Below are 22600 nucleotides of genomic sequence, written 5' to 3' on the forward strand. Positions count from 1 at the left end.
TTCTAACATTTTAAAGTCAGTAATATAGTAATATAAACACACTGAAATATTACATTTGGGCAACATCATCGTGTTTAAAGAGTTTGAGGAGATTTTAGGAAATGTCATGTTTAGGAAAAAGTGTGTTTGTAGTTTATCTCTTAGATCAGTGTTACCACTCATAACATGAACAAGTGGAGCTTTTAAGTCTATTGAGTGTTGGCTTTCTGCCTGGATTATGAGTGAGTGGGGGGTGGTGGGTGCGGGGGGGGGGAGTTTCTTCTTCCACAGAATTTCTGCAGCTAACACACCCACAGACTCTTCTGATTTGAATACTGAGCAACGGCGGTAGACAGACATATAAGAGGAGTGAAAGGAGGGAGGAGAACAGACGGACATGAAGCTGTGACAGCATGAACGGTGAGTGACTGAAATTATATTACAGGAAAAGGGTGATAGGAGACAGTAAAGTCTGCAGGGTTTTGAAGGAAATCCTTCACCTTTCAGCTCAGATTAACAACCTGGAAAAGTCTAGAATTACATTCATCAAGAGAGACTTTCTTTACAAGTTTCTCGGTGCCTAGTCGTGGTGAGAAATGACGAGTCATGCAGACGTGTTTGCTGATTCGTCAACACTTGTTTCGGTTGGTTGGCTTGAAAAAAGGCGAAACTTCTGTACCTTTAAATAGAAACCTGTTTCTGATCTGAAACCTGATATCATCTTCTTATGTATTATATCATTATCCAATTAAAACCATGTATTTAAAACATGCAGCAATTTTAAATAGCAATATATATATATATATAGGATATTTGATAAATAAAAAGAAAGCTTTCAAAAGTCATTCTTACTCTATCATTTTAAAAACTGGCATGAATTGCATGTTTTTCTCTTGTTGCTATTTGTATAATGTTGATGAAATGAGCTCGGCGGACTGTTTTTTGACTGTATTAAGAAGTTAATGTTCAGATCGGATTAACATTGCTGGAAAAGTCTTAGATTGCATTCAAGGTCTTAAATGGCGTTCAGTTTTTTAAACTGTTTTTTTATTTTAAACTCAGTTTTTGAAGTTTCTTGGCGCTCTGTTGAGGTGAGATATAAAATGATTCATGCGGACTTGTTTGCTGATTCATCAACAGCTGTTTCAGTCTCTACAAGTCTTAAATCTAAGCTTTTTTTGAAGGCATCCTGGATTAAGTGGAAACCTGTGTCTGAACCATGTTATCTTGATTTGTTATGTATTTAATCGTCATCCAATTGAAACCACTGAATACATTTTACGAAATGTATTTTAAAATTTGGTGATTTTGAATTTTTCAGATAAACTGAAGGATTAGTCGCTAACTGAGAAACACTAAACACCAAACAGTGAAGGGAAATGACAAGGAAAACTTTAAAAAAAAACCCAAACAAACACAATAATCAACCAATAAAAGTTTTCAAGAGTCATTCTTACTCTGTATCATATTAAATATTAAGTTTTGTCGTTTGTATAGCTGATAGTTTATATATCAAATTTTTCACCCCAAGTTGCTCGCTGTGGTCAAACATTACAGTGAATTATTTCCCCCCTTTCAGCTGCATTATAAACACAAAACAGCGAGGAGGTCAAAGGTCAAGGCTGCCCTCAGATGTTTGCATATTTTGGGGGAAAATTTATGTGGGAATTTCACATAAAAACCGTTCACAGCTCGCTGTTGAGAGGAGAGAAGAATGACTTTTCTCACGTCAGCCGTTTTCTGTTTTAACCAATCAGCAGTGACTGAAAAGAGATTCATCATTTCACTCCTGTAACACTGTCGGGCTCAAGATGGACAGTTATTTTTTTAAAAAAAGGATAAAAATTGTAGAACCAGAGATATCATCTTTTTTTATTCCACACATTCTTCTTCCTCGTCAAAGCCTGGCGCCCGCATTACCCACAATGCAACCCGACTACCGACACTTCAAAAGAAACCATATCTTAACTTGTGTTTGTAAGATGTTTGATAAATGTTTGTTCACTTTTTGTTATGTCATAAACAAAAGTGCTACAGTGTGTTTATAGACTGTCTGTGTTTGCACTGAAACACACCTGCATGTGCTTGAACTGCTGACGTCAGCCGACAGCAGTCTCCCTGAATCAAAAAAATGCCAGAAAAATAAGAGACACAATCAGTTACTGTCTTTAAATGTCTGATCTGAAACCTGTACCAGCTCAAAGAAAAATCTGTGTGGGCCGGATCCGGGTTTGGCCTGGACACTTTCGGCACTTTCATCCGGCCCACATACCGCATGGAATGATGGCACACAGATCTGGGCCACAAGCAAGCCGTATGTCAACCAAGAACAAACCAGATAAACCAGAACTGGCCCACATCCAGAATACACATACCTGAGAGCACCACATCTTTACCAAAGGAGGCCCACATTTGATTTGGGCCATATTTGCTATTTTACATGTGGGCCATTTCAGGCTCACATCCATTTTGTCCGGGCCAGAAGAAGACCAGCAGTGCTGCATTGTTGCCTGAAGTGGCCCACTTCCATATGCTATCTGTGGTCTGATCTGTGGTTCAGGTTTGGTTTGATATTGGCTCAAAAATTACATCATAAGGACTAAAGATGATTAAAGAAACCAAAGCTGAGTGTTGGTGAAAAACGAGACGTTTTTGAAACTTTTTTGACTCGACCATTCACGCCGACCCCCTGACCATCCTAAAGGCTGATTTATGGCAGGTTTTTCAACATTTTTGATAAGCGTCGCTCGACAGAAATGATATATTTTCAACAGAACAAAATGTCGCTCGACACTTCTTTCGTTTCATGTTGTGCAACCAGAGAATTTTGTTATGTCACAGACACTTTTGTTTTTTATTGATGTTTTGGTCTGTAACTTTAGACAACTTGTAACATCCTTATTTGATTAGTCTTGGTCTGGATGATATAATGTAAGTAAACAAGCTGGCTGGAGGATAGCGTCTGGTTACCATGGAGACGACTGAAACCTTTCGCCAGAGCATACATTGAAAACATTGCGTGATTCTTTAATTTCTGTTGAGTGACACTTATCAAAAGTGTTGACCTACCATGAATCAGCCTTTCGACTGCAAGAAGTCTTTGTAATTTAAATGGAAACATGGATCATTTTAGGTATATTTTGGACATATGACTAATGGTTAATTAATGAAATCGCTGCAATCAGCGGACTCACTTGCAGGGGCGAAGTAACTCTGGAAGTAAAAGATGTCATTGATCTTTCACAGAGACAATAGTAAATGCTAAACAGGATCGGCCAGAGGGACAAACTCTCACAAATACGGTTAGGGTTAGGTGTAAAGTTAGGGTTAGATTAAGGTTAGTGTACAGATCTCGCCAGTTTCACTAATCGGTCCTCCAGCTGCTCCAATCTAGCACCAACCACAGACAACGTTAGTGACTCACAGTTTGATCTCTTCTATAGTTTGGATCAGTATGAGACTCTCCCGGTTAAATCATCAGAACAAAAGATGAACGACTGCGTTAGAAAATATCTCGTTCTTTAGTAAAAAGTCAAAGCGACAAGACTGTGGACATAAAGATTTCGAGGTAGAAGTTAACTACGACCCCCAGGGTACATTTCAGCAAGAAACAGCCAATGAGGTCGAAATTCAGTCACAAACGCCGCTAATGACAAGCCGTCCGCCAAAATCACGGATAAAACATGATTTCTGAGAAACAAAGCTGAAAGAATGTAAACTGGTGTCAGAATATAAACCTGTAGGATCAGGAGAGTCCCAAGTTTCTATGTTCAGTGACACTGAGGTGATCGATTTAAGCAATAAATGAGATGTGAATACAGAATGAGGAAAAACACTAAATGGACAATTATAGAGAAAACTGAAAGAAGCACAGACAGCTATTGTGACAGACTAGTGCTAGCATGTTCCCAGTTTGCTTGCTAGTTAGCCATTAGCTCACCAGCAGTTTACTAACCAACCTTTCACACATTCCAACAAATAATATTTACCAATTTCTTTATCTGACAAAAACATTAACTTAAGTTGCTTGAGCTTGAGAATCGTCACCGTTTTAAAATCTGGTGAAATAAAACCAACAAAGGTCGCTATCAGAAGTGATGGGGGACCCTACTCTCCTCTCATTCGGTGTGTTTGTATATCCTGTGTTTATATTTGTTTGTATAAGTCAGTAAATCACATTTATTTAAACATATTCAGTACTTTAACTTTACTGTAACTAAGTATGTGTGAAATTATGAAGACACACAGAAAAAATAGAAATTGCATCTTCCAGTCAACAACTTTAAAGTCTTCAGATGACGGAGAGGCAAAACATTTATCTATATTTTTAAAAAGCTAATATTTAATTTCATTTTCATTTAAACCTTTATTTAAGATTCTCAGACAACCATTGAGAGCGACCCTCATTTATAGGGATGCCGAGATTGCACATGGAAAGACAAAAAAACAAACAACAAAGAAACATACATGGTCAAAAAAATCAATTAAAACAGTTACAGACAGGCAGTGAAAAGTTATTAATTATATTCCTGAAGTGTCCAAGAGGTATGAGAGTATTCAGTTTTAGTGAGTTTACTGCACTAACGCTAAAAGCAGTCTTTCCATGTTCAGTCCTGGCATGAGGTACCTGAAGGGCCACACAGTCACTGGAGCGGATTAGAAGTGAACCAGAGTTCCAGTGCAACAGAGGTGTGATGTATGATGGTTATTACCCGGTCAGGGCTTTATAGAGAGATAGATAAGAGAAGGACAGCCGACCTTATCATAGAGGATACAGTGGTGAGTATTGTAGCCGACACTGGTCATGAATTTCAGGGCTGAGTAGTAAACTGAGTCTAAAGTCCTCAACGTGGAGGCAGCAGCTTTTCTGTAAATTACTCCATAATCTAAGACTGATAAGTCAACAACCCTCTTCCTACAGACTGGGGGGAAGTTGCATTTTTTCCTGTATAAAGCCAATTTTTTTGTTTTAATTTGTCGACAAGGTTCTTGAATGTGATTGAATGTGAATTCATCATCGAGCCAGATGCCAAGGTATTCTGTAACCCTTTCGATGTTTGAACCATTGATAGTAGAGATATGCAGATTGCTGTAGTCTGTAGAGTTTTTGGATGTTGGAAAAACCATAAATTTTGTTTTATTTGCGTTAAATCTGAGCTAAGTCTGAGATTAATGAAGGAATGTTGCAGTGCATGAAAGGAAAGTTGCAGTTTTTTGATGGCTAATTGAACAGAATCAATGATACAGTATAAACTAGTATCATCTGCGTACAGATTAATTTAATTAATACAAATGGTGAACAGAACAGGGCCCAGAATGGATCCCTGCGGCACGCTCTAAGTAATGAGCAAGAATCCAGACGGGGCTCCCCCCATCCTCACACACTGACGTCTAATATAATTTTAGCAACAATAACACTATCTTTGATATTAAAACCTCTCCAGTTTACTGTCTGCAGGTTGAACTTTACCTCCAAAGAAACCTTTTGTTACATTACACATTACATTAGAATTTACAGTAGATAATACATTTAGTTAGAAATAGAAGCAGTTAAACAGTCAAGAGCTCTTATTCAAATTTACCGTCCAGGAACAGAAGTTGGGGTTTGTTTAGTGAAAGCAGCTTTGTTTAAACAGGCTGGTGTGAACTGGTTTACATAATCCCCACCCCAACACAAACACATACAGTTTCCTGGTTGTGAGCTTTTGGTCTGTGGTGTGTTTGGGTTCAGTCAGAGATCACAGCTCATATTATTCATCACCATCACATTTCTAAACCAGTGGTTTCCAACCTTTTTGTCTTTTGACGTCTTACAAAAAGCAGTGTGTAGTCGGGGTCACATTTCACATGTCTATGAGTTGTTAACAGCTCCACCAAATAGTGATTTTTCCCTCTAAACTTCTCACATGCTTTCATTTCAATAAATGTTCAAATGATCCAATATTTCAGCAAAAATCAAAGATTAGAGAAAAAGTCCAAAAACTGAAAACAGATTTGTGTATCAGAACTTTGTTTTTTCTTCTTTCCTCTCCCATTAATCATCTCACCACCCCTCAGATTTATCTGCTGACCCTTTGGAGGGGCCCGACCCCTAGGTTGGGAACCACTGGACTAAACTAGCTAACTGTATATAAAGTAGTGTAAACTAGCTCCACCTCCAGCAGCTACAACAGTAACATGCTGCTCTAACACTGATGCTTCACTATTAATAATCTAATGATGTCATATATAATAATATATCAGTCAGAGGGACCAAACCACTACTTTTACTGCAATACTTTAACTACATCAAGCTCATAATACTTATGTACTTTCACTGCAATACTTTAACTACATCAAGCTCATAATACTTATGTACTTTTACTGCAATACTTTAACTACATCAAGCTCATAATACTTATGTACTTTTACTGCAATACTTTAACTACATCAAGCTCATAATACTTATGTACTTTTACTGCGATACTTTAACTACATCAAGCTCATAATACTTATGTACTTTTACTGCGATACTTTAACTACATCAAGCTCATAATACTTCTGTACTTTTACTGCGATACTTTAACTACATCAAGCTCATAATACTTATGTACTTTTACTGCAATACTTTAACTACATCAAGCTCATAATACTTATGTACTTTTACTGCAATACTTTAACTACATCAAGCTCATAATACTTAGTATTTGTACATTGCTGTATTGGTACTTTTACTGCAGTAAAGGATCTCAATACTTCTTCCACGGCTGCAGGTGGTTGTATTTGAGGGTGAGATTGTAACCTTTGACGATCTATCAGTCTGTTTTTGCCTCCTTTTAAACCGTCTCCTCTGTCTGTAAAGCTGCCAAAGCCACTCTGAGTCTATAAAAATGTTGATACTCATCTTTGCCAGCATGCAGAGTAATAAAGCCTTACAAGCAGCAACAAGCTCAGACAAGGTCGTTGGGTTGTAAACAGCCTGAGAGGAAAGATTGCAGGCATGACTTGGGCCATGTTAAGGTTGAATAAAGTACTTCCTTCACTTTCCTCTTAATTATGGCTTCCAATTGAGAGTGAATTTCTAATAATCTAATAATAGATAAGCCATAATTACGGGATAGTAACTTTATAAGGTAATATCTCTTGATTATGAGAAATCATCTCATAACAATAAATAATTATGAGATGGCATTGGATTTAAAAAAACAACAACAACATGGCAGCATGCTAACATTTGCTATTTAGCTCTGAACATGAAGTGCAGCTTGAAATTCAACTTGAGTTTATTGATAGTGCAACATCACCTGAGAAGTTTCTGCACCCTTTAAAGGTGAATAAAAACAACATACACAAAGTATAGATACACAAGCATAAACACACACACAGAGGCAGAAACAACAATGACAAAATCAAGAATACAGGTAGAAGTCAGTTGGATCTTCACTCACCCAGTAAATCTAGGAGGAACCAAAGCAAAGAGTTTGAAGCTGAGGCTGATGAGAGATTTAAATAGTGGTCATCATTTGATGTGTTTCTTGTATATATTATATATTGTACAAATGTTGTATATTTTGAGTCTGTAAAAGTGTATTTAAGAACTGGCTGAGTGCCAAATGGTCAAAGAGAGGAAATGTAATGCTCTCTCTCTCTCTCTCTCAGAGATATGATGCATTGTACTTCTGATGTATTATTTGATTATTATTATTTCAAAACCTGATAATGTTCTCTTTGTGTGTTTACTGAGTGAGCAAGCAATGCTCCACGACAGTTTTGTGGGCATTTGGTCATAAACCTGTTCCACATGGTTTATAGTGCTGACATAAATAATGTGCCCAACAGGCTAACATCACCTGAGCTTTATGTAATTTCAGTTTTTTTTCTGTTTCACACACTACAAGAAAGAATATTTACCAATTCTTTACCTGAAAAAAACACTACACTAATTTGCTGAAGCTCAGAAACATACGCGTTTTCAAATCTGGTGAAATAAAACCAAAAAACAGCTGCTACTGGAAGTGATGGAGACCCTACTCTCCTCCCATTGGGCGTGTCTGTATATTATGTGTTTGTATATGTATGTATGAGTGTATGTAAACATATTCAATACCATACTGTATCTAAGTATGTGTGTGTGTTTTGTAGTGTACCTGCAAACCCCTCCCATCGCCCTCAGCAACAACACTTCGACGGCATCGGAGCTGCTGACGGTGTGTGTCCACAACGACGATGAGTTCAAGTTCCGCGCCTACAAAGTCACCTACCTGCTGCTGTTTCCGGTGGCGTTCCTCTGCAACGTGGGAGCGCTGGTGGTCTTCTTCCAGCAGACCAACCGCAGGTCAGCATCCGCAAACACACAAACGTGTATCGCTATCAATGTGGGGTCTCTGCATTAACCCTAAAATAACCACAGAACCTAATTTTATCCCCCAAGCTGTGAATGCTACGTAGCTAGTGTGCTAATCAGATGTACACTACAAAAGTATGTGGACCTCTAAATATTCCACCCACGTTCTTCCGTGCCGAACTGGGAAAACCGTTTCCTTTTGGGGCTGGCTCTGTCCACATACTTCTGGCCATGTAGTGTATATTCTCACTGAAGCTTTTTTTCATCAGTATTGGTCAGAGGAGGCTGGTATACGTTGTTTTTGAGGCTTTCAGTCCATATTCTGAGATAAATGTTAAAACCGAACACCTCGAGTTTAACAAAAGATAGAACAATCCTTTTGTTAACGTTCAATAACAACATATCCCATCAGGCTGAGACAGCAGCTATGGTGTATGATTGTGGTATCTTTGGTGTTCAAATTGGTTAAGCAAGAAAGAACAATTAAAAAGGAGCATTTTTGGTTTCTTCTGGTGAATTTTGGTCATAATCTTTTCACTTTTGTTCTGTTTTGTATCATGTTGTAGTCTTGTGGTCACTTTGTTCTTTGTTTTTACTAAATTAGCTGTTTCTGTGGCATTTAATAGATGTCCTGTATGTTTCGGTTTCTTCTTTAATTCAAATCACGGTGACTAAGGAGAAACATGTAGAACAAATATTTGGCTGTTGCTTTCTGTGCCTGAGCCTGTCATCAGTGGATTGAAGAAAAACCTGTTTTTTTCCAGTTTAATTCATCAGTAGACGTCAAATCTATTTTTGGGTTCTCTTTGTTGTCGTGCAGGAGAATGCCACACAGATACTTTTCGTTTTCAAACTACCACAAAAATCCCAAATTATGGAAGATAAATTCTAGTTTAACCACGCTAGCATCAGTCTGTTGGTCAGTCCAACACTTTGGTCCGGACTGAAATATTTTGACAACTATTAAATGGATTGATTGCCACCAAATTTGGTTCAGACATTCATGAGGATGAATCCTACTGACTCTGGTGATCCTCTGACTTTTCCTCTAGTGCCACCATTTAAGACATTTTTAGTTCTTACTACTATTGGATGACATGTTCCCCTCAGGATGAATTGTAATAACTGCGATCCTCTGACTCCTTGTCTAATACTTTGGTTTATGACCAGTCACCTGCAAAACTGTTGCAGGTAACCAATTGGTGACGTCACACCTCACTATGTCCATCTTATATACAGTCTATGTGTTAATGCTAATATTTGCCAGTTACCTGCAAAACTGTTGCAGGTAACTGGCAAATATTAGCATGCTAACATGCTAAACCAACACAGTGAGCACGGTTAACACATAGACTGTATATAAAGAAGGACGTAGTGAGGTGTGACGTCACCAATTGGTTTCCATTGGAGCCAGTTTGAAGTTCAGAGTTGCTGCTTATGGTCGGTGCCATCTTATCTGTCCGGAGCCAAGACCTTCCAGATAAGGAGTCGGGCGTGTTGCCTTTCACGCTCTATTTAACTATTTAGTCAATGTCACTTTCATTGTCTTCCTCAGGAGAAATTTGTTGCAGTCAAAATCACAATAAAAACAAGTTAAGAAAAAGATTCAAGATTTAGCTTATTGTCATTTTCTTGTGTGTTTGCATACATAAAAAAAACAAAATGCTGTTCTCCCAGCCCACAGCAGTGCAACAACAACAGAAAGGATAAAGATATACTGTATCAGGGGCACCGGATTCATTTCAGAAGTGCAGGGGCCAAAAAGTTTCTCTGTGTGTGTGTTGAGGCCTTTTCATATTTTCTGCAAACACAGACGTGCTCTACATGTGTGCAGTAGTAAACAGGGTTGTAGTGTGATAACTTTCCGTAGTTGTGAATGCAATGTTTTTCTGATCAGCCTTTAAACACAATAATCTGTTACTCCAATCTGCTGCTGGATCATATTTGATTGTCTCACCGACACTTTAAACAACACGCCCACGCCAACGCAGCCCCTCATTGTTTTACACAGGACTGTTATCAGCGAGGACGAACAGCTGCTTTATTACAAACAGTTCCACCATATGAACCTGGAATCTGCGTTTAACAGCTGACCTCTTTACAGTCAATGGTTTACATGTGTAGCACAACACAGAACATTAATTACCATCAGATCCTGACTGATCCTTTTAATGAAGTTACCGCTGCTGTGCCACGTGCATGAATGTGCACATCACTCTCATAGTACTCATAGTTTCTGCTGCTGCAAGTGTTTAATAAATTCAAAGGAAAGAATGTGACGCACAGCAGCTGTTGGCAACAAACAGAACATCAGTACTGATGTTTCTGCAACATCCCGGATACATTCAGTGACACCTACAACGACATTAATGTAAAATTCAGACATTAATCTGACACACCAGACCTGTCTGAGTCACATTGATATTTGTAACCTGCTCTGATGGACACTTCAGTAGATTATGTTACAGATAGGAAATACTTAATAAGTAAAATAAGCAAAATACATGGAAGTTGGTTTGTGATTGTGGAGAGTTGTGTGTGTTTGCATCTCTGCTAATTAAAGACAAGTGATTTTAGGCCTTTGTGCTCTCTGTAGTTTTCATTATGGACCAAATTGTGTGCTGAAATGTGGAGAGAAGCGTAAAACACTGTGGACAGCTCCGCTCACTGTAAACAGCAACTTTATTGTCTGTAATACATCCATGGCCTTAGTGTGTCTTGTTATGTGCAGCACTGTATTTCTCCCCCTTTCACTCTACATTAAGTTCCACTCTGTTACATTAAAATACCAGTTCTGAGGAGCAGAAATATGCAGCTCGACTGAAACCACTCGGGGCTGAAGCAGTAGCAGCCCAGGACACAAAGCTTTGTGTTCACTGTTGCTGTTGACATGAACACAAATGAGATGTGCACTTTTTACCATAAGTGTGGCCATAAAGGGGCATTTGAGGGGATACAGTAATTCGCGACTTAAAAAGACTGTGGGAAGAGGGTAAGGTAGGGGCGCCAATGGCCCCTTGACCCCCCTACTGATGGGGGCGTAAACACAATGAATAAGAACACAGGAAATTACAACATTTATTTGTCCCTTTATCAGTTACTCTTTGCCCATTAACTTATTAAGGGCAACTTGTGGAGGGTTTAGCTAGATTCTGCTAACAGGTATCATAATCAAGTGACATTAAACTTAGTGAAATATTGTGACAACAGTCCAACTCAGTGTGAGTCCTGGAGCCAACTGTCAATCACAGCTGTCAATCAACACCCACACAGCAGACATCAAAGCTGCTATAAGTCTTCAAATCTTATTAAAGGAGCAATAACTTCCAAAATGACCACCAGCACATTTATTAGAGACCAGAATGACTCATTGAAAACAATGATTGAGTATTTCTAGAGAGAAGTTGAGGCTTTTTGAATGGGAGTCAGTTGGAGCAGCTAGCGGCCGTCGGCACTTTACGGTTCTTCAGACTCAAGACATGAGAGTGAACATCTTAGCATGCTGATGTTAGCATTTAGCTTACGTCCATGCTAGCATGACTGTAGACTCGTCTTGTTTAATTATGGTAAATAAGGTTGAAACTGTCTTTGTTTTTATAGACAGACACACAGCAGAGTCTCTTCTCTACAGCTGATTGGCTGAGCTGTTAGCAGCAGATATGAGCGGGGACAGAGAGCGTTGTTAAATAAACAGATGGCTCACATTGACGCCGTTTCAGGATCTGCCTTCACTGTCACACGGTTGTCGAAACTGCTGGCGGCTGTTTTGTTTGTGATCCTGCGGTTCATTTGCTTACCATACTGCATACAAATGATGTACTCAGGTGTATGAATAACCAGCGTTCTTATGTTCTATGCAAACTGTGATCAGACTTGTAGCACACTCACTGTCCATGCTTGTTCGATGTCTTGTTATAGCAAAAAAAAAAAAAAAAAGATAAAATCTTGAAATATTGCAGAAGTTGTTACGCTCATGTGAGGTGTGACAGCAGCTGTGTCTCTGCTAATATTCACACAACAGCAGCGGATGGAAACAAACATTCACTGCATTTTCTTTTGAACATCTTTCTGAAAATTCGGTCATGTTTTGCAGGTGAACCTCTACATGCTTCTATTGGTTTAAAACTCTAACGAGAGAGTTTGTCTAAATTCTGCACACATTAACATCATCTCTCCATAGATTTTTTTTATTAAAAATACATTAAAATTTTATGAGAAACCGTCAAATAAAAGATGTAAAGCAGGTCATATTTTGCAGTGCAGCTCTTCAGCTGTAAAATATATCTAAATTACTTACAGAGTCTATTATAGGCTCAGTGTACACTGTTGGGAGTATAAAAACAAATTTAAACAAAACATAAATAGAACATCATAAAACATTGTCAGGACATCCGTAAGTGAAAGTGTGATACTGATAACACCCGCAGCTCAAACATGAATAAAACCAACATAAGACTCATAACAGAAACTAGTGTGTATGTCAGAGAACTAACTGACAAACGATGTGTTGCTGACAACATAAGACAAGTTGAGTAAATTAAACTTAAATATCAGAAAATCATAAACTATAATCATAACATAAATTATTATGATATTTAAACAGCCCTGGATGTGACCTTCAGACAGTCCTGAACTTAGCAATACTGAGATAATAAACCTCTAGATGCTCTGTAAGACTTTTTTTTTTTTCAAGTAATAAATCGCATTTGTATTTGACATTTTGTCATTTTTGCATGCATCAAAATAAATCAATCAGCAACCGTTGTGGCCTTTGTTGATAGGTGAAGGAGTCACTACATGCTCTCTCACTGGTAGACTCTTTGAGGGTTGGGTACCAGGATTTAGACTCATCCAGATTTTGATAAGTTAGTTTCAGTTTCTTTAAATTTATATTACAGAAAACAAACAGTAAAGAACAAAAATACTTCCAGAGCAGTTTGTTTGTTGCAGAAAAGCTTTAATATTCATACTGGATATTAAAAGATCCTTCAAATGTGCTTTCAATGGAAGTGATGGAGGCCAAAATCCACAGTGTGTCCACACAGTCATTTAAAGTCTGTGTGAAGCTTCTATTCAGCTTCATCAGTCTGAGTTAGTCATATCAAGTGGATATCTGACACATTTACAGTCTTTTTAGCATCAAATTCCCTCTTTGTGTTTCCTCGGACAGTGTTTCCCTGTTGAGCTGCAGGTGGAAGTATAGTAACAAAAAGAGGAACTTTGGCACTAAAAAGACTGTAACGTTGAAAGATATCTACTTGATTTGACTCATTTGGACGCTGAAGCTTCATATTAGCTTCAGATAAACTTTTAAATACATTTTTGCACAGAAGGAGGACTGTGGATTTTGTGAAACCGTCCTTTAAAACATGATAATCAACATGGCCGCTCTCTCGTCCTGTTTCCCTCCAGAAGCTCCGCCTCCTGTGTGGTCATGATGAACCTCGCCCTATCAGACGGCAGCTTCGCCCTCACCCTCCCGCTGCGATTGGCTTATTACTTCAAGGGCGGGGTGTGGGACTTCCCTGATTGGCTGTGCCGCTTGTGCGTCTACGGCTTCTACGTCAACCTGTACACAAGGTAACACACACACACACACACACACACACACACACACACACATACATTACTGATTAAATGTTGATTAAAATGAACTCTTCCTCCCTCAGCATCCTCTTCCTCACTCTGCTGAGCATGCTCCGTTGGCTCGCCGTGGCCAAGCCCCTCCGTCACCTCTCTGTGGCCACGCCCACCCGCACCTTATTGGTCTGTTTGGGAATCTGGTTGTTTGTGGGCGTGTCCTCCGCCCCCTTTCTGTCCAATGGGGTGACAAACAGGTGAGAGTCACTCTGATGCTAAAAAAATGGAAAAACTTTATCTGTTAAAAAAATGAATTCAGATTGGATAAAATGTTTTAATATATATTTTAAAAACTTATTTAACCTTTTCTCAATATTTATATATACTATTATATTTAATTTATATATATATACCTTTTAAAACTTTCATGTTTAACATGTAAAACATGTTTCAACATATTTTAAATCCTTTTATATATATATCTCCTTTTTTAATTTTTGTTTACTTTATCTTTTTAACCACATTAAAGTCTTTATTTTTAGATATTTTTAAAGATAATATATTATACAATATATATTATATAATATGATAATATGAACATATGTTTTTTTTTAACTTTATCTTTTAAATCTGTTACTCTTAATTTTATTTATTTATATTTTAAAATCTTTTTACGCCATCCTTTTTTAACTTAATTTTTTTAAGTCAATTAACTTTTTTATTTTAAGTAATTTATATAAGTGAACTTAAAAACAGTTATGTAAAAAATATATGGATAAACTGAGCAATGAATTGTTCTTAATTGAAGTTATTACACTCATTAAACCTGTTCTTGACTTCATCTTTCCAGGCAGCCACTTCATTTCTATGAAAACGAACTATTATGAGTCACGGTGACTAATGTGAATAATGTTTAATGCTGCCCGGAAGGAAAGAAATCCTCCTCTGATTAATCCAGCACATCACAGCTGTTCAATCTGTTGTTTTTTTTTAAACTGTCAACACTGTAAAAGTTTAGAAAAGTTTCAGATGCAGCTGCTATTAACAGCACAAGAGTGCTTCAAGTGTTTCATGTCTAGATGAGCGTGTGTGATTTCATACCTTTGGTCAGTTTGTGTATTTACAGTGAAGGACTGCAGCTGCTGCCGTCCACACAGTGAATAAAGATAGTAACAAGACAGAAGGAAAATGTACACAGAATGTTTCTGTACACAGTTTTTCAAAAGCCTTGTAAGGCAGTGGGGTTCCACCATGGTCCAGTGCTTTCAGGATTCATTAACCAGTGCAACCACAGTGGAAACGCAGGCTGATGTGTTCATTTCTTTAAATTAATTTAAGAATAAACTAGATTTCCAACAGTGTTTGGATTGTAAGTGACGGCTAACAGATTGAGAGTTGGAGACAAATATGTATTAATTTTTGGTGACCTCTGACCTTTCCTCTAGTGCCACCTTCAGGACACACTTTTTTTTTAGCTCCAAGTATCAAAGATTAGGCTAAACATAAATATTTATTTATTTCAGTTGATACGTCTATTTTATTAATATAATGATTACCCATGAAGTCTTTGACAGTAATGAACACTGAAGCCTGAAGGGCTTTACACTGTTTTTGAGTTAAAAGAATGATTTAAAAAAAAAAAAGAAAAAAAAAAAAGATATTTACAGTTTGAGTGATGAAGAGAATAACGAAATGTGACTTTTCAAAGTTAGCTAGGTTTATATTCTGTGGCTCAATTTTTTAAAATCAATTCAAAATGCTTTATTTGTCCCTTGAGGGGCATTTTGAGACAAATGGGTTTTAAACACAAATTCAAAGAGCTAATTTACACATAAAAACAATCTGAAAAAACAAATACATTGAAATACAGAGTTGAAATACAAAAGTTGATTGATTAATTAATTCGTGTTTCGTCTTGCTGCTCTCTGACAGGTCGGGGTTTCCTCGCTGCTTCGAGCCGTCTAGCCCCTCTTCTTGGGGGCGTGTCCTCATCTTAAACTACTTGGCAGTGGCTCTCGGTTTCCTCTTTCCCTTCCTCACCATCATCTTTTGCTACAGCAGTATCGTGCGTCAACTGATGTCCAACACCGGCCCCCAGGGCAGCAGCCTGTCCAGCAAAGCTCGACGTCGCAACAGACGCCGCTCGGTGCGCCTGGTCACCATGGTGACTGCAACCTTCTTGCTCTGCTTTCTGCCCTATCATGTGATTCGTTCGATACACCTGCACGCCGTGTGCGGCGGTTGGGACTGTCGCATCACGGTGGCACTCCAGCGGGCGGTGGTGGTGACGCTGTGCCTGGCGGCGTCCAACAGCGTGGTCAACCCGCTGCTTTATTACTACTCCACCAGGACGTTCAGGGACAACATGAGGGACGCTCAGTCCTCGTTCATGAACAGCAGGGGGGGGTCCTTCAGGTCTGGACTGGCCCTGTTGAGAAGGAGAAACACCACGTGAAAGAAATCTGCTGCTGGAACAGTCAAGAAAAAACTTTTATTTCCTAAAATCTTCTGCTTCACTTCAATGGAAAACGTCACAACATCCAAGATCTTTAAAAACGTGTGTTAGCAATGTATTATACTTTATTTATTTTTATTAAAATATATTTTTGTAGCACTCTAATGAAGAATTATGACGTCACTGTTCATAACATAGAAGAAGAAAACGTGTGGTGACAGCATGAGACTGACATCTCTGATTTCTAATTGTGACATTGATGTGCATGTGGTTTTTCAACAATGCAATGTTTAGCAGGAGTGGAGACGATTCTCACATATGTTTGAGGAGGGTCCAGGTGTCATTAAGGGTCCAGGTGTCATTTAGAAACATCTAGATGTAGTTGAGGAGGGTCCAGGTGTCATTTAGGAACGTCCGGATGTAGTCGAGGAGGGTCCAGGTATCATTAAGGGTCCAGGTGTCGTTTAGGAACATCCAGATGTAGTTGAGGAGGGTCCAGGTGTCATTAAGGGTCCAGGTGTCATTGAGGAATGTCCAGATGTAGTCAAGGAGGGTCCAGGTGTCATTTAGGAACATCCAGATGTAGTTGAGGAGGGTCCAAGTATCATTGAGGAGGGTCCAGGTGTTGTTTAGGAACATCCAGATGTAGTTGAGGAGGGTCTAGGTGTTGTTTAGGAACATCCAGATGTAGTTGAGGAGGGTCCAAGTATCATTGAGGAGGGTCCAGGTGTTGTTTAGGAACATCCAGATGTAGTTGAGGAGGGTCCAGGTGTCATTAAGGGTCCAGGTGTCATTTAGGAACATCCAGATGTAGTCGAGGAGGGTCTAGGTGTTGTTTAGGAACATCCAGATGTAGTTGAGGAGGGTCCAGGTATCATGAAGGGTCCAGGTGTTGTTTAGGAACATCCAGATGTAGTTGAGGAGGGTCCAGGTATCATTAAGGGTCCAAGTGTTGTTTAGGAACATCCAGATGTAGTTGAAGAGGGTCCAGGTATCGTTGAGGAGGGTCCGGGTGTTGTTTAGGAACATCCAGATGTAGTTGAGGAGGGTCTAGGTGTTGTTTAGGAACATCCAGATGTAGTTGAGGAGGGTCCAGGTACCATTGAGGAGGGTCCGGGTGTTATTTAGGAACATCCAGATGTAGTTGAGGAGGGCCCAGGTATCGTTGAGGAGGGTCCGGGTGTTGTTTAGGAACATCCAGATGTAGTTTAGGAGGGTCCAGGTATCATTAAGGCCTGTTGAGGTGTCATTGATGAAGGTCCAGGTGTCATTGAGGAGTGTCAAGATGTTGTTGAGGAAGGTATTATTATGACACTGTGATGGTGTGTAGTGTAGAACTTGGACACACAAATGGCGCCCTCTTCAGGTTTTGTGCCAAAAAGCTCATTGTCAGATTTGCTTGAACGCAACTGACTGGAAGTGTAAGTCTGTTGACATTCTTCATGTGCAGAGTCAAACCAACAATGATCTATTAACAAGTATTGTCTGATTTTATTCTTGTGTGTCACAGAGCTTCACTGTTATCCAAATAACACATCAAGAAGGAGGAAGACATTGAGAGATGGACTAACACATTGTTGGTTTGGGTGCGCGCATGAGATACGTGTGTTTGTGTGGTTGTAAATTATTTTTTTTTATTAAATATTGAACATGTAATGTGAGTTCAGGGGAAGACTCTTTGTTTACATGTGTGGTTATTCTATAACAATCTGGGAATGTCCTTGTTATAACAGTCCCACAGGGAGAATCTCCTGTCACACTGCATGTTTCTGCATATTTTCATAGGTCATTTTTAGAAAACTTCTGTGGTATCTGGATCTTTTTTTGTCTTAAAGTTGAAATGAGCTAGTGTATAAATCACAAGACATGGGCCACATCTCAATTCCATTTATTACATCTAGTAAGACAAGTAAGTCGCAATCAAGAAGAGGGATTGAGGAAACACGTTTTATATAGAAATGAGACACCCTTTCCTCAGAACTATTATCTGAGGAGATGTCAGTTTCCGATGAAAGATGTTTAATGTTTCCTTCATCAATCAGACCTATAAATAAAACAAATTAACTAGACTGGGAATCAGAAAACAACTAAACTTGGTAGTGGTTACACTGGAGTTGGAGTTATTTGTCCTGGTGTTGTATCAAAGTCTATTTCCTTGTCGAAATGTGTTTCCCCTAACCTTAACCTACACCCAACCTTATCCCTAACCCCAACCAGTTACCTCTGTTACGCTTAACCATAACCAAACCTCATCCCTAACCCCAACTGTGGGGGTGGTGCTACAGGAAACTCAGTTTTAAAGGGAGGGAAACACTATTCAAGGGGGGAACAGACTTCGATTCAAGATCTGTTTGAAACTGCGTTGATGAAATGTCAGATCAGTCCTATCAGCTGCAGTTCCCAGTAACTACAGATTTCTAATAAAGGGGTGTATTGGTTTGATAAAAAGACCAGTGACGGATGGTCTCTTGTATCCTCGCTCAAGCCTCCTCATTCCTCCGAACAGCAATAACTGAGTGAGTGAGCACGAGAGGTGGAAGCATCTCAAAGCATAACCGAGGAGGATCTGTTTGACAGATGGGAGACAAACCAGTCCAGAGCCAACAGTCTTCCAGACGGCTGATTCAGACATTGTGGTCCACTCTGTCAAAGGCTGAGCTGAGGTCAAGAAAAATGTCTTTGGCAGAGCAGTAAGTCCTTAGAGACTTAACCAGAGCAGAAACTGGATTGAAATTTGGTTCCTTGGGCTCCAACAATTTCTTGTTTGTGCCAAGTTCACATGGGCTGAACCCAGCTGATTTGTTGACTGAATCTTGGATGGCAAATACATACAAAATGACATCCCAGTCTGCACCAGTTGTGGAAGAAGTCTTGAGGCCCGAACACACTGAAAGCGATAATTGACACGCCTCATTTGACGTGCGTCATTTGATGCTCCTCTGGCACACTGCAGGCATCGGATTCGAAATGCCAACACCACAGAAGCAAAACACAAATCTGTCCTTTTGTTCTTTGTATTTACTGCTGCAAGAGTTGGATGCAATGAATGAATGAAAAGCAGAAATGCAGAGGAGGAAAATTAAACTAAGAGCGTCTGTCTCCACTGTAAATCATCTGTTGAGCGTTTGATGGTTATTTACTTCTGGTTTAGATCATAACTGCCATGAAACGGTCAGAAAATAATAATGTTTTATTTCTTTCATTCACTGCTTTGTTCTCGCTACCGCCCTTCCCTCTCATGACTGGATCACCATTGCGCTGTCTCTCTCTCTCTCTCGTCCTCATTTAATGCTCCGAAAATCGAAACAAGGTCGAAGTAGGCGCTTTTGGCAGTTTGATGCTCCTCATAACACTTATGGTGCACATTCAGCCATTTAATATAATAGTTGTACTTCAAAATGTGCCATCAGACGCTTTCAGTGCATTTGGGCCTTTGGAGTTTTCCCTCGGTTGTCCAACAAGTACCTTTGTCCACTGAGTGTGATATTTAGAAACACTTATCCTCTGGTTTTGTTGTGTTTCAGCATAATTTTATCTTCTATTTTATTTGACTCTTTTAAATCCAATATAAATGTGTCTTGTGTTTACTTTATATCTTGTCTTAATGCCTTTTATGTTATATGTGAAGCACCCGGCTACGGTCCTTCACCTCACTCCCCCCTCGCCACGACCAGCAGTATTAACAGTAACAGAGGAGAGCTACAATGATTAGTCGATAAATCGCCTAGTTGATTGACAAAAAATTAATCGCCAACTACTTTGATAATCAATTAATCATTTTGAGTCTTTTTTTTAAAGAGAAAATACTGAAATTCTCCGGTTCCAACTCCTTAAATGTGAATATATTTAGTTTCTTGAGTCTTTTATGACTTTGTTCTTGGGCTTTGGAAGACAGTGATTGACATTTTTCACCATTTTCTGATGTTGTATAGACCAAACAACTAATAGATTAATTGAGAAAATAATTGACTGATAAATCAACAATGAAATGAATCATTAGTCGTAGCCTTAAACAGTAGTATCATTAGATGTAATACTATCAACAGTAGCATTAGTGTGAGTGTCATGCTGTAATGTGCAGTAGTGTCCAGCAGAGGGGGCAACAGCTCTGATTTGAACACTGAACCTTCACACACTTAACTTTATAATAATATCACAGCGCAATGAATCATGGGTATTTCCTTTGAGCCTGCAGGACAATAGAGAGAGAGTGAAAATCTCAACATGTCAGTTTGACCCCTGACCTCTGAATCATTACATCATCCAGTCATTCCTAAAGGAAGACAGTGTGGACAAATCACACCCCGCTTATCTGTAAGTCACAGGGAGGTCAAAGGTCAGACGAGACAATCATCATGAAGAAACTGAAACTTATTTTATGGTTCAGTTTTACAGCTTTTCAAAAAGAAAAAAAGAAAACACTTGTTTCTTTGTGTGTGTGTGTGTGCTTCCTGACTTCCAGGTGTTTCCTGACCCTACCCCCTCTTCATCTACAGACATCACACAGACACACACATTCAGCCACTCGTGATGTTTGACGTTGACTAAACACACATACAGAAATGAAGGTGATGAAAACTTATTTACCTGACACACACAGAGAGAGTGCTGTCTGTCTGTGTGTCTGTCTGCCCTCCTATTGGCTGCTCAGACCAGTAAGTCAGGCTCCTATTGGACGAGGACAGACTGAGTTTAACATCAGTAACAACAGTGCGACCACAGCTGATGACCCTTCAGCGTGTGAAAACGACGGACTGCTCCTTTAACATCCTGTGCGTGAACGCGCGTGTCTCCGGTTCCACTGGAACGTCACGCGCGGCGACATGGAAACAAAGATCGTCTGTGTTTAAATAGATGATCTACTCGAGTAAGTAAGTAAACTTTTTTTTTCTTTAGCGCTTTTCACAAGGTGCTTCACAGGTGAGCAGAAAATATGAAACCATAAAATACAACTAGGATTTCAGAGAGTGGCCAAACATTAAAATAGACATTATAGAAAATATAAGTACTTTAAAGTGGCATTTTGGGGTACAAATTGTGTGCAAGAATGATTGATTTGTGATTACTAGCACAGATGACTACTTTGTAAAAGTACTATTAGTAATTCATGTATGACTTATCAAAGAATTTCCTCCTAATATTCTGTTTTCAGGCTCCAACTAAAGATAACTGACATTATCAAATTACCTGCTAATCATTTACTTGATTAATTGTTTAATCAATAAAAATAGTTTCTAAGAGCCCATAGTGATGTCTTCAAGTCACTTGTTTGTTTGCCAAAACAGTCAAAAAAAATTGACTTTCTGTCATATATGACAAAGAAAAACAGCAAATCGTGACATTTGAAAAGCTTGAACCAAAGAATATTTGACACTTTTGCTTGAAAAATTCTTGACACTAAAAATAGATGACTTTTTCAGTGGACAATTATAACATAGTGAGTCAAGATTATGAGCTAGTGAGTCAGAATTGTGACATATCAAATCAAAATTAGGATATTTTAATTCAAAATATAAAACATACCAGAGCATGTTCCAGCTTTAAAGACATAATATATAACTTTTCCACATTAAAATGTCTAAAAATGACCAGACCTATGTTATATGTTTTGTTGAGTTGTGTACTTTCATTATTCCAAATGTTTCCAACAATATTCAACCCAGAAAAATTTGTCATTGTAATTAAGGTAACAATCCATTTCATTTGGTCACCTGTGAATGGCTTACCCCTCTACTTGCTATAACTTTCGGGGAACATTATGTTAGCTAACGTTGCTTGTGGCTATTTCATTAGAATGAAATGACATAATGTATGAATATAACTTTAATACATTACCTCGTGTGTGAACATGATTTTGCCTCATATTTTCTTCTTCTTAGTCACGTCAGATCAATTTGTCATCGGCAGTGGGGGTTGTTTAACAATGAAGACAACAACTCCCATGATCCCATGCTACTTCACGACGTCATCAAACTCTATCTTTTTTTATTTTTACATTAAAACTGTGCATTTAAGTTCCCCACCTCGCCTCGTTTTTAATATCAATTATGATAACAGACTGCAGCTTTAAAGGAACAGGTGTTTAGCCTAGCTTAGCACAAGGGATGGAGGAAGGTGGAAACTGCTATCTTAGCTTCATCCAAAGTGGAAATCAATCTTCCAACAGTTCCACAGCTGTCTGTCTTATATACAGTACATGTTGTATCGTGTTTATTCAACAGGTGTAGAAATAGACATGTAAAGTAAAGGCATAGTGGTTTCAG

At 38.7% G+C, this 22600-nt stretch overlaps 1 protein-coding gene and 1 long non-coding RNA gene across 12 annotated transcripts; one reads left to right on the plus strand and one right to left on the minus strand.

Moving 5' to 3' along the window:
- The first annotated feature begins 288 nt into the window (after nucleotides 1–288).
- LOC121889668 (cysteinyl leukotriene receptor 2-like) lies at nucleotides 289–19220 on the plus strand. 11 transcript variants are annotated; one of them, XR_006093587.1, is made up of 6 exons: nucleotides 289–399; nucleotides 8101–8293; nucleotides 13715–13882; nucleotides 13972–14139; nucleotides 15815–17208; nucleotides 17497–19220. XR_006093587.1 is itself a non-coding variant. In XM_042401824.1 (5 exons), exons 1-5 carry the CDS (start codon nucleotides 393–395, stop codon nucleotides 16335–16337), a joined length of 1059 nt encoding a protein of 352 aa, XP_042257758.1. In that variant the 5' UTR covers nucleotides 289–392; the 3' UTR covers nucleotides 16338–19220. The 11 variants fall into 11 exon arrangements, 1 of the variants encoding a protein (XP_042257758.1); XR_006093588.1 differs by having other exon boundaries at nucleotides 15815–17106; nucleotides 17329–19220; XR_006093592.1 differs by having other exon boundaries at nucleotides 15815–17001; nucleotides 17167–19220.
- On the minus strand, nucleotides 16228–22600 carry LOC121889837. The gene is made up of 3 exons (XR_006093667.1): nucleotides 22173–22600; nucleotides 20925–21005; nucleotides 16228–16310 (listed from the first exon to the last, which is right to left on the minus strand). It is a non-coding gene; the product is annotated as an uncharacterized LOC121889837 (long non-coding RNA).

Source organism: Thunnus maccoyii, chromosome 22 (assembly GCF_910596095.1).
Source record: "Thunnus maccoyii chromosome 22, fThuMac1.1, whole genome shotgun sequence".
In the NCBI taxonomy this organism is placed as follows: Eukaryota; Metazoa; Chordata; class Actinopteri; order Scombriformes; family Scombridae; genus Thunnus; species Thunnus maccoyii.